The sequence below is a fragment of the Pteropus alecto genome, unplaced genomic scaffold (assembly GCF_000325575.1).
Source record: "Pteropus alecto unplaced genomic scaffold, ASM32557v1 scaffold7, whole genome shotgun sequence".
In the NCBI taxonomy this organism is placed as follows: Eukaryota; Metazoa; Chordata; class Mammalia; order Chiroptera; family Pteropodidae; genus Pteropus; species Pteropus alecto.
Window position 1 is genome coordinate 35,673,905 of NW_006494614.1, and position 16,586 is coordinate 35,690,490.

The 16,586-nt window shown below is 32.2% G+C and overlaps 1 protein-coding gene across 1 annotated transcript; it reads left to right on the forward strand.

Moving 5' to 3' along the window:
• The first annotated feature begins 242 nt into the window (after window positions 1–242).
• On the forward strand, window positions 243–7,350 carry DEFB110 (defensin beta 110). Its single transcript, XM_025042564.1, has 2 exons — window positions 243–297; window positions 7,217–7,350. The coding sequence occupies exons 1-2, from the start codon at window positions 243–245 to the stop codon at window positions 7,348–7,350; spliced, it is 189 nt and encodes a 62-aa protein (XP_024898332.1).
• The last annotated feature ends 9,236 nt before the right edge of the window (window positions 7,351–16,586 follow it).

A 16,586-nucleotide genomic window follows, 5' to 3' on the forward strand; every position in this document is an offset into this window, starting at 1 on the left:
AGGTAACACAACCAGGTGTCACTTTTATTAGAAAAAATTAATAATAATTTTGTGACCTTGTTCTTTGAACACAGCACGACTCAATCAAGCATACAAATGTTCTTGCTATTGATAAGCCTCAGTAGTTAGAACCACTTCCCAGGAGAATATATAAATAAAAAACGTTCTCTGTTTTCTTATTTTAAAAACTCGACTTTAAAAAGAAGATCTGTTGACATTTTTTTCCTAAGAAATTCTCTATCATGAAGATTCATCTCTTTTTCTTTATTCTGCTCTTTTGGGTCACAATTTTACCAGGTAAAATAGAAATGTTTATGGGCGTATTTATGCTAATGAATGTGAGGAGTCATCAGTTGTTTTTGTTACAAGTATGGAAAAAAAAAAAACATTTGGATTAAAAGTTTTTATACTAAATGCAATATGATATTGTGGATTGGACCACGGAATAGAAAAAAATAGTGGGAAAACTAGTGAAATATGAATAAAGTTTGTAGTATACTTAATAGTTTTATACCAATAATAATTTTTTAGTTTTCATATATGTAACATGGTTAAGTGAGATGTTACAATGAGGGGAAGTTGGCCTCTATTATCTTTGCAACTCTTCTGTAAATCTGAAATGACATCCAGATGAAAAGTTAAAAAAAAAAATAAGGTCAATACATTAGTCTCATTGCCTTCATCCTGCAACAATTAGTTAAAATTTATTTTTGCCAAGAAAAAACTATTATTTAGCATAATCAACCTGTAAGGAATAGATGGCACAGTCTATTTACCTTTTCCTTCAATTTAATCTATGCCAGTGTACTACTTCCAATTAGTAGGAAGCCTTTCTTAATATTCTGTTCTTGGCATATAGGCAAATTACGTAATTTCTTGGCCTTTAAAAAAATATTTCTAGTTACTATTCTTCTGTCTTTGAGTACTGAAGATCTCATTAATGTTGAATGCAATACCTTGTACATAAGCTATATTCTCCATGAGATTTTTTCTCCCTCAAGGACTATCTCTTCACATCAGGTATGTTACAAGATTCTCTTCTGAATTAATGTGTAAGTATTAATTGTACAAAAATAGAATAAGTTTTGAAGATGGAATGATCATAGCATCTACTCTCTTCTTCTTAAAGAGTTTAAGGTGAAAGGATGAGCTCAGGTCTATATTTAATTTATGATACTGGCACTGAAATCAGCTCAAATTTGCTAAGTCTCAGAAAAATATTCCTTTTTAATACCTGGATGATTTTTTTTTTTTTTAGGCCCAAGAGAAGTCATAATACAGACCTAAGAGATGAAATTAACTCATCTTTCATTGTGAATATTATAGAGTTCATCATGACGATCTAAAACTTACACATAATAGACTGATAAATTAACATTTAAAAGTTGCTAATGGATACAATTCTAAATAGGGGCCAAACATCAATGAAATAACAAAGTAATGCAGTGGTTGATTTAACTAAGAAAATAACTTTCTCTTCTTCCATTCAAAAATTGTTAGAAAAGGATCTCTGGATTATTTCCAGCTCTAGAAAGGGACCTCCCCTCCCCCCCCAATTCTATTAATATGTGATAAATCTTTTTTTCTTTTAATTTCAACAATAGCTAACATTAATAAATCACTATGCTGTTTTTCTGTGTGTGTTTTATTAGCTTATTTTTCCTTATTAACAGTCCTATCAGGTGTCCAGGCTCAAAACTAAGGTTATTCATGTATTTATCAATAAATTTTAAAAATCATGTGTCCTATAGACTTAGAAATTATGTCTTAGAAAGAGTGATATAGATTACAACACCAGTGTTAACTTTTTGTATATTTTCTCTTATATTTTCTAAATGAAGTCATAGACCTTGTTAATTACACATGTAACAAAAAACATTCCTATCATTACTGACCAAAAAAAAAAAAATCTCAAAATAAAAGAAAGATGTCAATATATATATTTTCTCTACCAAATTAGAAGAGATGTGATATAGAATATAGCCATTTTAGAAAATAAAAAAGCAATAAGAATCTTGCCTTTTATTTTCTAGTTGGTTCGATAGCATATAGTGATTGAACTAGCCCAAATTAAACTAAATGCCATTTGTATGACTTTTTTAGAGTTCCTCAACTTTTTTCCCCTCACCTTCAAGTAGTGAAAATTTTTATTCAAACATGAGTTTGAATAAAAGCAGTTACAGATGAAAAAAGTCTAGATAAAAGTCCTTAAATTTCCCATGCAGGGAAATTTTCAGTGAAGTTATTTAGTTTTTCTTTCATTTTCTAGAGTTTATAAATGCACTGACTGTTTAAAAATGAGACATTGTTTCATTCTTACCTATTATTTCACTTTATCTGTCAAAATGAAAAATGTACTGTTGCCAATAATCACTTTTCTTTAAATCTGGCATGTACTTTGATTACAGAACAGATAGTATATTTTTGCACTGAAAGGGTAGTCATGATTTTTCTCCTGTTACCAGGGAAGTGAATGGTATCCTATGGAGTAAAATAGCAGATAAGTAAAAACGAAAAGAAATTATCAGTTGAAAATATTTTATGAAATGTCTTGCTAATTTCTAGTTTATATATTAAGTAGAACTTTATATATTGTTTAAAGAAATTTTCTAGTATGTAATATGAATGTTACATATGAAGTGCTTTATGAGAGCTATGGAAAGAGAGATTACTTTTTGAAAGTGGTCAACAGAGACTTCAGAGAGATTATATTTGAACAACGTATCTGAGGTTAGAGACAATATATGTTTGGCTTATCACAGCATCACTAGAACAGTGATTTTCAAAGAGAGGCAACTTTGCCCCAGAGAGAAATTAGGTAATATCTGGAGATGCTTTAGGTTGTCACAACTGGTACTACTGGCATCTAGGGAGGATGGGATACTGCTAAACATCCTTTAAAAATAAATAGGATAACATCCCACAGCAAAGAAATGTCCAAACTAAAAGGTCAATAGTGCCTAGAGTGAGAAACTCTGCTCTAGGGACTGGCATAGGCAAAGAGCTTAACAAGAAGTATACAGTTGACCCTTGAACAGATCCAAGTTTAAACTGTGTGGATTCATTTATATATGAATTTTTTCAAAAAATATTGTAAATCCATTTTTCTTTTTTTATGATTTTCTTATTAACATTTTTTTCTAGCTTACTTTATTGTAAGAATATAGTACATAGCACATATAATATCTAAAATATGTGTTAATTGACTTTATGTTATTGGTAAGGCTTCTGGTAAACTGTAGGCTATTAGTAAAGTTTTTAGGGAGTCAAAAAATTTATATACAGATTTTCAACTTTGTAGGGGGTCAGTGCCCCTAACTAAGCTCTACATTGTTCAAGAGCCAACTGTTCTTAATGGTTAAATGAGTGGATAAATGATTGCAAAGATAAATATTAGTGATCCAAAGACACAAGTTTGTGGAATACTCATATTTAGAGGTCAGAATGAAGAGAAAGAAGACAATATTTTTAGAAAGGTGCTATAAGACAAAAAACTCATAAAAGAAAGGGTGAGATCAATTTAAGGTGGGATATTGGATAATAGTGTCAAATGTGACAGAATTCAGTCTAAAGTGAGTATAATTCAGGTTTCTGTCACTAGCAAATTATAATAGGTTTACTAATAGTAACTCCTCAGAAATTGTAGAGTAAATATTAAGAAATTAATATTTAATCTGTGCAGAGTAACTTTTTTTTTCTGCTCTAAGCCATGTTCTGCATTACTTCAGTTATAGTGAGAAGAGAGCTCAATTTAATGGAAGACCTAGGTTTTTATATCAACTGTTTATACCAATGTGGATAAGTGTAGCTTGAGTCTTGGTATTCACTAAGTATCACTACTTTCCAACAACTTTTGGAAATGGAGACAGAATGTCTAGGAAGAAAGACCTGGCTTATAAAGGGACTGTTTGGGACACTGGACCTCAATTAATGGCAGAAACTAGTGGTAAAATGTATTTGCTTTTACACCACAAATATATGAAAATACTTGAGTCTGCCTTTTGATCAGACACCTGAGAAATTTAGAATTCTCCCATACCAGTTGCCCTTTATCTCACTATATAAATAAAGCTGTTACATATCAAAAGTGATGTTTAAGACTCCAAAACGAAAGGCCTCACTTAGGTCCAAGACACTTTCTGATCTCCAGGATTGACCTTGCACTAAGTGACAGCCAGTATACAATGTGAAATATAAAATCAAAATATATTTCGCTTAGAATGGATCTTACAGTCTATTGGACCAACATCCCACAACATCCCACAACTATCTCCAACTATCCTAAAAATTAAGCTTCTGGTGAGTGTCAATCTCCAAGCTACAAGATAAAACATGTAGCTTGGGGCACTGGTAATTTTAGAAATTTTTTAATGTCCAACAATGGCCACTCCTTGTAGACATTCCCATTTTTTAAAAATCAATGCTGTCATCAGATATGTGTCTAAGTTAAATCATTTTTTGGGGGAAGTAAATCCCAAAATATCTAAGGGAAGTCATAGGAATTCAGATAAATTTCCTAATATTGTCTCTTATCTGATGTTTTAGAAAAGTAAAATTGAGCTGCAGTAGAAAGAATTCATAAAGCATATTCAGTATAAATAATGTTTGTGAAAGCAGAAAAGGGGGAACCCAAATGCAATTACATAACTGTAGAGACTGAGTTTGACAGAAGATAAATTGTAAAATCTTTTTTTCATGTTGACTTTGGGAACTGTCCTTGAATTATCTAATAACTTGTAAAGCAGCAAGCTGGCACAACTCACTTAGGTGCAAGACACTTTCTAATTTCCAGGATTAACCTTGCACTAAGGGATGGTACATTTACTTAAACTTTCTTCAGTAAGATTTTCACTGTCAGCAATTAGAAAGGGGGCTTTTTCTTTTGCTCTATTCTACAATCTTTTGTTCTTGATCTTTCTCCTTTTAAAATATGGACGTGTCATAGCTAGGTTGCTAATTTCAGTCATTCTTTCCTTCTTACAGCCAGAAAGAAATATCCCCAATATGGTAGCTTGGATTTAAGGAGAGAGTGCAAAAAGGGTAATGGTCGATGTAAACTTGAGTGCCATGAAAATGAAATTAGAATTGCTTACTGCATGAGACCTGCAACACATTGCTGCTTGCAGAAATACAGATGACAGAAGAAAAGAGACACATGGGCCAAGAAGAGAGAGGACCAGTCATACTAAGTCTTCCCAGCACAATCTTCAAGGCCTGTGTATGTCTGTAATACACGAAGAATTAAATAAAATTTAATATTGAACCATTCAGAAGTGGTTCATGCCACACATGTATCTGGTGCCTTTACATTGCATTTTCTCTTGATCTCTTGGTACCAGAATAAGCAGAATTTATTTTATGAAAGATGCTCAAAGTTTTATCTGCCTTGTGTGAGTCAATGTAAGTTCTGTTCTGAGAAACCTTAGATCAAAGAAATGGGAGGAACAGATTTCTGAGATACAAGCCTGCAATAGAAACACGCTGTTATTTTATTGTTAAACAGTGCTCTATAGATAATCCTATGGAAAAAAGTACAAATCCAATGGGCTTGAGAGACTAGATGCTAAGAATGCAGATCCTTCTCATGAGAGAGACAGAGCCCATGCGAGAGAATGATCAGAAAGTAAGAATAGAAGAGCAGAGGAAAATCACAATGAACCCCAAATTCTATCCTTATTTATATGTCATGGAGAAAAAATATGTATCAAGAAACAGAGAGGAAGTAAGAAAGGAAGAGAAGAATTTCATAAAGGAGAAGAGGCTATACATAATTAAATATTTTGACAAAGGAAGTCAGAAACTATGAATGGTAGCCGAATGTAGCTCCTCAGTCCTGGGAACTAACCTTGTCGAGGAGGTAGCGAAAGAAAGAGTAATTTTTACTCTTTGGCTCCATTCAACCAAAACTCTTCTTACTATTTCCCGTGAAGGTACACAGCATTCCCCCACAATACTCTCAACCATACCTCTGTATCATACAGTTTCTATTAAAAATGCAAAATCTTTTTATGAGTTTAAAAATATAATTTAGTAATTTATATTAATTCAGATTTTTTATAAATTATCAATACCACAACATAGTAATAAAAACAGAAACTTGTCTTCTCCCAACATAAAATTGAATCATTTTTTGGTAATTTAACTAAAGTAAAGAAAATTTGTTAAATACATATATGTGGACCAGACTTAGACTCGGAAGCAAATGAGAAGCCAAAGAATTTCCAGTCTCCAGCTACTCTCTTGGTATTTTTTTATTAGGGCATCTCGTTTTATTTTCTAAATGTAGATATGAGATCTAAGGGTCTATGTTCATAATAACTACTATCTGTTATAGTTATATGCACAGAGAGACAATTATTTTATTTTAATAACATTTCTAGATATATTTTCATCACAAAGAACTGTTTAATTTTCAGTTTCATTTTAATAAACATGAGTTCCCATTATGAAACAATTATTTGCTAAGCATACATTGGAACCTTACATGTATTATCTTTTATGTATTTTAATAACATAAAAAAGATTTTGATTGCTAATATGTTCCCTTATGGTATAAATATCCTCAAAAGTATTTTTGCGATATTCATTTAAACAGGATTTCTCAACTTCAGCGCTATTGATATGTTGGTCCAGACAATTCTTTGTTGTGGGAGCTGTCCTGCGCATTGATTGTATATTTAGCTGCAAGATATTTCTCAGCATTCCTGGCCTTCACCACCAGATGCCAATAGCACTCCTTTCACTAATAGTGATAATCGAAAATGTCTACCTTCATTGCTAAATATCCTCTTTGAGGAGCCTGATATTGAAACACTGGTTTAGAACCACTAGTTTATAATTAAGTACCCATTTTCACAGAAATACAAAAATGAAAATGGAAACAACGATAAAAAAATCAGTGACGTTTTCAGGTAGTCAATATATTTTCTATGTCTTGTGAGAACACATTTCTATTTGAACTTTTCATATGTTATTATATGTGGACTAGAGATGATATATTGGTGGCCAAAGAAAAAAATTAGCTTAACTTTTGGACAATAAATACATCAGCTATGTGGAGAAAGATTAGTGAAATTAAATGCTTAAAATAAAAGTTTAGTTATTATTTATCCTACCCAATCGGATATCATAACTAGAACATACTTTTTTTCTCCCCTTAATATGAAGGCCCCCAGATGAAACACTGGTTTGATGACTTTATCTTTATCAATTGCAGCCAGAAGTAACTTTGAACCAAAGTATAGATTTCAGAGATGCGAAAAAGTGAAAGGAATATGTAAAACATTTTGTGATGATGATGAGTATGATTACGGATACTGCATTAAATGGAGAAATCAGTGTTGCATATAAACTCCGGATAACAGAAGTACTGTTGAGCATCAAAGTCTGGAACAGAGATGCATCTACCACTTAGGAGTAGGTAAAAAGAAAATGTTTGCAATGTTAAATAGAAATATGCACTTTTAAATCCTAAATACCACTGTTTACATAAATAAAAATACTTTACAGTCTCTATTTTTTCTATTTACGGACTGCTCACTTTATTTGTATTTCAGATGGATGAACATACTAATTAACCAAGAGAACAGACTCTTATGCTTATAATCTCATTATGGTCATTTTGCCACCCAGACATTTATGCTACTTATCTGAGTTGCTCTGCTTCCTCTCTAAATATATGTATGTGACCATATTTCCAGCTTTAATATGATAATCAGGTCTATCTTCACATATCCTTTTGTTACACAACAAAATCTCTATATATGTAGCCTTAATGCTTTCTTAAAAGAAAATGCATGTTTTCTCCCTTTCAAAAGTGAAGGTTTCCAATCTTAGATTACCTAATGCTTTTTTGTATGTGTTTAACTGATTCCTGTGAGATGACGATTTGGGATGACACAGTTTAATAATTCTTTCAGTAGGAACAATAAGAAGCTCTTCGTAGCACAGTAAAGGGATAAATAATGTCTAAGAGAGGGAGAGCTTCTTATATCCAGGCAATTCTTTATTCAAATAAAACCCCACAAGGAAGCTCAATAATAGGTATTCTTTTCCCAGCAATTTAGGGCTTACACAACCATTATTATTAAATTTATTACATTTTTGTCAATTAGAAATTTATGAAAAATTATTTTCTCTCTTCTATTTATGTCCATACATGACATCCTTAATTTTTCATCTTGACCAGCAAAGCATGACATATTTGCCTTTTACAGAAAACATTTGCTGACTATTATATAAAATGAATCAGCAAAGTTTTCAGGAGCAAAATGTGGTTCCTGAAACATCAGTCTTAGCACCTCCTGAGGACTTATTAGAAATGCAAATTCTTGGGGTTCAGACTTAGCGAATCAATAACTCTTTGAGGTGGGGCCCAGCTATCTGTGTTTAACCTGCCTCACAGTTGATTGTTATGCACAGAAAAATTTGTTAACCATAGTCTAAAAATACTCTTAATTATTGTATTTTGAAGCAAAATCATCGTCCTTTAATTTTTCAGTGAACTTGGACCAAACTTCTAGACATCTCTTGACATTACTGACAAAACATACTCAAGTAGGAGAAAAAAGGTGCCAATTAACATATTTCTTTCTTTAGATAAGATATGGACAAAAGGAAAATGTAAAAAGCATCTTTTAGATGAAGAAATTCGATTCAGTCTTGTATAATGAATGGATTGTCAAGCTGTTGTTTGACCTAAATTAAGTAAAAATAAATTCAGTCAATATATTTCTTTTTTCTATTTCTTCAGTTGTTCTTATTTCTAGTTTTGTAGTATTCTAGAAGACAAAAATTCCTGAATTAAAGCTTCATATAACATGGAGAGTTATATGAAGTAAAGCTGGCTATAAAACTGTTTTACATTTTCTTTGAGTGGAAATTTCCATATAAATATTGTTCTGCCTCCCTCTCCCTCACCCCAAACTTCTTCCCTTCTCTGCTTATTCTCCTCCTATTTTCTCTTGGGAGTTTTAAGATTCGAAATATTTAGAAGTGGAAAAAAGACATGTACTAATAACCACTTTTCCTTAACTCTCACACATAGTTTTGACACAGAATATGGTCATGTTGTACTGAAATGGCAGTCCTGATTTTCTTGCTGATTCTAAGAATGCTATAATGGTCAACTGAATAAATATAATCAAGACAGCCTTAAAGTTTCTCTCAGCTTTGACTAAACTTCAGACAGATTCCTTTCTGACTAGGCCTCTGACTTCACTTTTCTTATTGAATTTACTTTAGAAAATTTGCAATTGTAGATTTTTTCTCTCTTCCTTTGAAATATATGTAAATCTTCGCCCACCCTCTTAAGGTTTTACAACATAAGAAAAGTTTTTCTCAAGAACTGGAGAACCATCCCTTTGAAATGTATATATCAAAGGACATAGCACTCCCATCTCTGGTCTCTGTGGACTAAGGAACCTAACTTCAATGGGTGCCAATTATCAAACAATGATGACCTAATCACAGAGAAATGCATTTGATAACTCAGTATGCTCAAGATCATCCTCAACCCCCTATAATCTCCAGGGCTTTTCTACTTATTTACACCAGAGTTTAAAAATCCCTCCTTCCTTTTGTTTCATTAAAATTGAGTTCGGTCTCTCTCTCTCCTACTAAAATAATCTTGAATAAAGTCTTATTTGACTGTTTAATTTGGTCAGGTGTAAAGTTTACTTTGATAAATAAAATGATAAATTATTGGGATTGCAGGTTTGAAGGGTTTGTTTAGGAAATATCCTTCTGTAGGAGTGAAAAACTTTCCAATAAATCAGTCACAGGGAAGTGATATCTTCAGGCGCCAGCCTCCAGGAAAGTACTGACAGCCACAAGGATGCAGATAACAAAACTGCCTGCTAGGCCCTGTTTGATCTAAGAGTTCTCCGGAAATGTTTGTCTTTGTGTAAAACGTTTAAGCCAACATCTGCTTTCTGTAATCTGCTGGCTTGCTTGTTCAGAAGACCACCAGGATATGGTTTTAAGCTTTATAAGCCTCCTCTGGAAGCTCAGGGCTGATCTCCTCTGACCCTGAGTGGTAGAGAGTCAATCACCAGCCGGCTAATAAAGGCTCACAATTCATCTCAATTGGCTTCATGGGTCTTAAAATTGATCACACCACAACACTTCCTAATATGGTTCTGATATCAATCAGAACTAAAGATATTATTTAGAGAAATACTCTTGATAGCAGAATAATAAAATTATACATATACATGATGTGAGGAGGCAGGGAAGACTTAAGGTAGAAGATGATATTTGAGGTCAGGAACCACTATGTGTATTTAGATTACCAGATATCTGTAGGACCTGGCACAGAGATTGGCAAAGGTAGACACTTGATACATTTTTATTGAGTAAGTGAAAGGATAGGTGGATGCATACATGAATAATGAAAAGCCCAAAACCTTACCCTAATGAATACTCAGTTAAGATGATAACATTGAAAATAAGGACAAGGAGTTTTCAGAGTTATAATTGAAAAACAGTGAGAATTAGAAAAGGCATTTTAGAAGGAGTGGTCATAGATAATGCTAAATAACATAGAATACCTTTAAAGATGTGGTGTTTTGGATAAAGTGAGCATATAGTTGTATAAATTATTGTAAAAATCTGCTTACAAAGGGATTAAATTTCAGTGAGAGAGCATAAATGTTAATATTCAGAAAAAAAAATCTCATTTTGTGGCACAATCCTGATTGAATTCTATGTTTGTCTTTGCCAGGCTAGTTGTCCTTTATCATTGAGACATATTGGCAAAAAAACTTCCTGAAAAATGCTAGTAGTCAAGCTTCTTTTAATCATTTACATTCCTTAAACCTTTTATGTCATATTGCTGATGTTATTGATCTTCTTTTACTTTCTTAACTTTCATTAATTTTTAGCTCATTCAATTTTGGTATTTATGCTTTTTAATTAAATGTCTTACTGGCATTAACTTCTTTTTTGTCTAGATTGGAAATTTAGTTTTCATATGTTTTAAAACATTTTTAACATCTTTATTGAGGTATAAATTGACATCAAATAAAACATTATGTTTAAATGATAAAATTTGATGTTTTGCTGTATTATGTGTCCATGAAACCATTAACCAAATCAAGATAGCGAACATGCCAATCACCTCTAAAAATTTCTTTATGCCTCTCAGTATTCCATCCCTCTCACTCCTTCTTGTCTCTTCATCCCCCCAGGCAACCATTGAACTGCTTGCTTTTTGTTATTATATTTTGTGGCAGCCTGACCCTGACTGACCATTTCCTGCTCTAATGAATTAGTTTCTGACTGACCCCTCCTTCCCCAGGACACTCCAGCTGATGGCACAGTCCAAAAACCTGCTTAAACTATTAAGCTGGTTTCCTTATAGTTTGGCAGTCAGTCAAAGTTCTCCTTATGTTCTCCTTCCTTATATGGGATATCTGTAGCTGTGTAGGAATGAGGAAGTACAAGATTGTTTAAAACTACCCACCATGTTACAATCGGGGCTTAGCCTTTGGATGAGAATCTGCTGAGTGGGTGCCAACATCAATAAATGCTGCTTCTTGCTTATAATCTCGGTGTCCCCCTCTCTGTTCGAGAATCTCACAACAATATTAGGTTCCATACATTGAATACTTTTAAAATCTTATTTATTTTACTCAACATAGTTATTTTGAGGTTCATTTACTCTTTTATGTCTATCAATATTTTATTCCTTTTGATTGCTGAGGAATATTCAATTGTATGACTATACCACAATTTATTTCTCTATTCATCTCTTGTTGAATATCTGGGTTGTTTCCAGACATTGCCTATTGCGAATAAAAGTACCATGAACATTCCTCTAAAGTCCTTATTTGTACATATGTTTGCTTTTATTTCTCTTGCGTAAATACCTATGAAAAAATGTCTGAGTCATATGGCAGATATATGTTTAACTTTTAAAAGAAACTTCCGACTATTTTCGTAGTGTTTGTAAGTTTTTGTATACCCAGTGTTAGGCAAGAGAATTACAATTCCTCCACTCATTTGCCAACATGCAATCTTTGGGAATTTTAATTGGGGTTGCATTGAATCTACAAATACATTTGAGAGGAATTGATATCTTAAAAATATTGAATCCGTCCTACAGTCCATGGACATGGTATAAATTTCCATTTATTTAGGTCTTTTAAATTTTCTGTTAGCATTGTTATGTACTTTTCAATGCATAAGTCTTAGCACCTCATTTATCAGATTTATCACTATTTCATATTTCTGATAATATTTAATCATGTTTTCTTTTAAAATTTTTGTTTCTAATTATTTCTATTATGTACAAATGCCATAGGTTTTTTTTTTTTGCAGTTTAATCTTGTATTCTACAAACTTGCTAAACTCAATTATTTGTTAGTAACTTTCTTGTATATACTATAGAATTTTCTAAATATTTGATTATATAATCTGAAAATAAAGATAATAATACTTCTTCTTCTGTTCCAATCTGGATGTCTTTTTCTTACCTTATTGTCCTAAGAAGCCTTCAGTGTAAGGGTGAATAGAAGTGATGAAAGCAAACATGTTTGCCTGCTTCCTCATCTTAGTCAGAAAACATTCGGGCTTTCACCACCCAATATGATGTTAGCTTCTGTTTTATTATAGATTATATTATAGGCTGAATAAATGCTTTTATTTGTCATTTTCTGAGAGATTTTATCAAGAATGGCTTTTGGATTTTGTAAAAAAAAACTTTTTGACATCTATCAAGATCATCTTATACATTTCTTTTTTATTCAGTTAATAGGGTAAATTACACTGATTTTCAAATGATAAACTGAACTATATTTCTGATAAATCTCATTTGGTCATAAGGTATTTTTTATATATTGCATATTTTTTATATTCTGAAAGAGTTTATGTTAAATTGATATTTTTCTTCATTAAATGTTTGGTAGAATTTTTTAGTGACATTATCTGGAAATGGAGTTTAAGAGGTTTTTAACTACAAATTTAAAAATTTTTTCTAGGATCCTAATTTTATATGTATACTGTGTGTACAGAAAAAAAAGTGTAAGAAATGGAAGAGTCTCTTCTAAGAGCAAAAAAAATCTGTTTAAAATATCAAATATCATTCAAGATATAAATTTCTTCCTTGGTTTTGTCTTAATTAATGTAATTCAAATTTCAATGGGAGTTTCTGTTTTGTTAAAGAGACACTGTCTCTTCAATTGTAAAATTTACTTGAAGCCACTGACTTTAGTCATTTCTCATAGTACTTTCATTTCTCAGATGTGTTTATGCTACAACATCCACTTAACTGAGAGAATAAGAGAGAAAATAAGAAACACAGTAGAGAGCTACAACTTAGAGTCTAGAATTGTTTTTTATCTTTCACACAAACTTGAAAAATTAAAGATATATATTTTTTTACTTAGTTTACATTCTCTCTGCCCTTAAGTAAATTATGTGAAAAGGAAAGAAATCATAGGAAATTATGAAAAGTAATGCAAAAGCAGAAAAAATTTCTTATCTATGGAAAAGCGCATGAGGATAATGAATCCTTTCTACTTTACTTACCTGCTATATTTATAACAAGTTCCCTTGTGCCATGTCTATGTTATACTTCCTCTTTGGGGGGAATTTCTCCCATCATTCTAGCTCAAGTTTTAATTAGGGGTCAGCATTTTCTCATAATTCTTGCTCTCTAACCATAATAACATTTAAAGTTCAGCTTCTGACAACCATGGTTCAAAAAAACCCACAGTTTTTACCTGGAATTAGTTAACTTTCTCTCTATTTACACTGTCATTATAAAATTTCTTTGGTGTTGCTATCAATCAAATAAATTTCTTCATTACTCAACTCTCTGATAGGTTAAAAGAAGACCAATATGAAGCTAATACACAAATAAATAGATATGAGAATTACTGGAAAAGAATGTCACTAGGAATGAATTTTCATTGCAGTCTTTCCTAAGGCAAATCCCACAATTAGCTTTCCTCTTTTGTTTGGTTGTTTGATTTTGTATGAGATCCATTAAAATCCACATCTATGCATTAATGCTTAAGCTACTTTGAGTTAGAGGTCTGTTACTTTCAAACAAAACCTATAACTCAGAGATTCCATGTGAATAGTGTTGAAGGATCACACAAAGGTATATTAACAAATAAAACATTTTTGAGATATTATTTAAATAATGGTGACTTGGAAAAAGTCTTTTTATATACTCTGGGCTTTAGTTTTCTCATTTTTAAAATAAGAAAGTAGAAATAATATTTTGTCTTTAAAACTATAAATTGTTTTAATATTTATTTGTGATTCCATTTTTTTAAAAAGAATTTATTTTTAGAGCTATTTTAGGTTCACAGCAAAATTGAGCAGTAAGTACAGAAAGTTCTCAGACATCCCTTGACCTCTCATATACATAGCCACCCCATTATCAACATCCCCAAACAGAGTGGTATATTGTTACAATCTATCAACCTAGACTGACACATTATTATAACCCAAAGTCAATAGCTTACATTAGAGTTCACTCTTGGTGCTGTGCATTCTGTAGGTTTTGACAAATGTACAATGACATGTATTTATTATTATATCATACAGAATCGTTCTACTGCTCTAAAAACTTCTGTGCTCTGCCTATTTATCTCTTGCTCTCATGGCAACAATTAATTCTTTTATGGTCTCCATAGTTTTGCCATTTTCAGATTCGTGATTCCATTTTTAAAATCATTTTTAAGAAAAAACATCTGTACTTTCACTTCTAAGTCATCTAGTTCAGGAACTTGAGATTAATTTACAAAGAGAAGAAAAAGATAATGAAGAAGATAAAATAAGTACTTTAAAGGCTGTAGCATGAGCCAATATAATATACATATAATAGCCAAAGTGAAAAATTTCCCTTTGTCATAAGAAAGGTGTAGTGTGATTAAAAGCAGATAATTCTACCCTTTCCTCCCTCTACATACATACATATATCCATACACAGCTGTAAATACACAAGATGGCCTGGGTTCAGGCCAAATTTTGGTACATGTAAAGTTTTACTGCTGTAAAAGATAAACAATATTTCTTTTTTCTTTCTGATAGCAACTCAGTGACCATGACTCTCAAAAACTCTTCTCTTTTTATCTCCAATTTTTTTCTTTCATACACTTGCTGAATTTTTCCTAATAATGACCTAGATAAGTTGCACAGTGATCAAAAGTGCTTCACTTCTTCAGAAGGCAAAACAGACCCACACCAAGTATTTTAGTGATGCTTTGTCTTTCGTTGCCAAGCTGGAGCTGTTGTCATGAAGGCCTGCAAGTTGATTCCATAGAGATCTTCAAAACAACCATTACCTTGCACAGTTTCATCATGGTTCTCTCTGAACTTCTGCTTTACCACAAAGTCTATCTTCTCAGTGCCATAACATGTATCAGATTAAGAGACTCACCTGCAATATAAGCTTACATTGTTTAACACAGCATGCTAATTTCATAACTATAATAAGAAATTATATTCTTGGGCATTTTAATCATACATATTGGCCTGACAAATGCATATTTTCCCTGTGGGCAATTTACATGGGAAGCCAAGTTATAAGAACTTTCCTTCTGAGCAAAGAATAAGAACAATTGGAATTAGAATGGGGGAGTTGAATGTTAAGGAGCATCAAAATGAAGGCCCGATGCTTTCATATTTAAAAAAGTTAACTGCTCTCAGGTAGGAGCAATATTTACATCAACATATATTTTCTTAGGAAGCTATTTTCCCCAGAAAAGTTATTTGACAGACAGCATTAATTTTTGTCTTATATGGTTTTGCTTCTTCTACACTTTCACCTCCAAGTATATATGTTTTGGTTAACTTCGTTTTGTTATAGAGAGAGAGTAGGCAAATTGTCTGGGACACAGGTCTTAATGTTACGTTGTCTGGAGTCAGATGGTCTAGATAAATTGAGTCTTATATTTGCTAGTTGTATAACCTTAAGCAGTTACTTAATTTGTCTAAGTTTTGTTTCCTTTATGTATAAAATAGAGGTAGCAACATCTAGTTTTCCAATTTGTAGCATAGTGACTGGTATACACACACACACACACACACACACACACACACGTATATATACCAACCAATGTAAACAGCAATGCTTATGTTAAATCAGATTTTAATCACTTACTTCTTATTGGACATAATTTCTGTTTCTTTGTGACAGCATATCTTTTATTTGACTAAAGATATACTATCTGTATACTCTATGTTTCAGTGTTGAACATATGAGTTGAAAGTTTATATCAAATCAAGTTGGGGATGATATCATGCTACGAGTGCACGAAGGATATAAGGGAGTTAGTTATGAAACGGGATAATGGATCAGGTGAACTGGCGAAGAGAGCAGTTAGGGAAATAAAACAAACAACTGATGTGAGTTACAGTTCATCATTCCAGCCACCTCCTCTCCAAATCAGATTTTGCTGAATTTACATTTGACATGTTTTTTGGCCTTAAAATAAACTCTTTTTTTTTCCTTGATCTATATAGAGTATTTACGCTTTATTGGAAATAATAATTTAGACCAGAATGGAGACAAACTTTTGATCACATTTCTCAATGTTTATGTGTGTATGTGGATATGTGTACATCTTGGC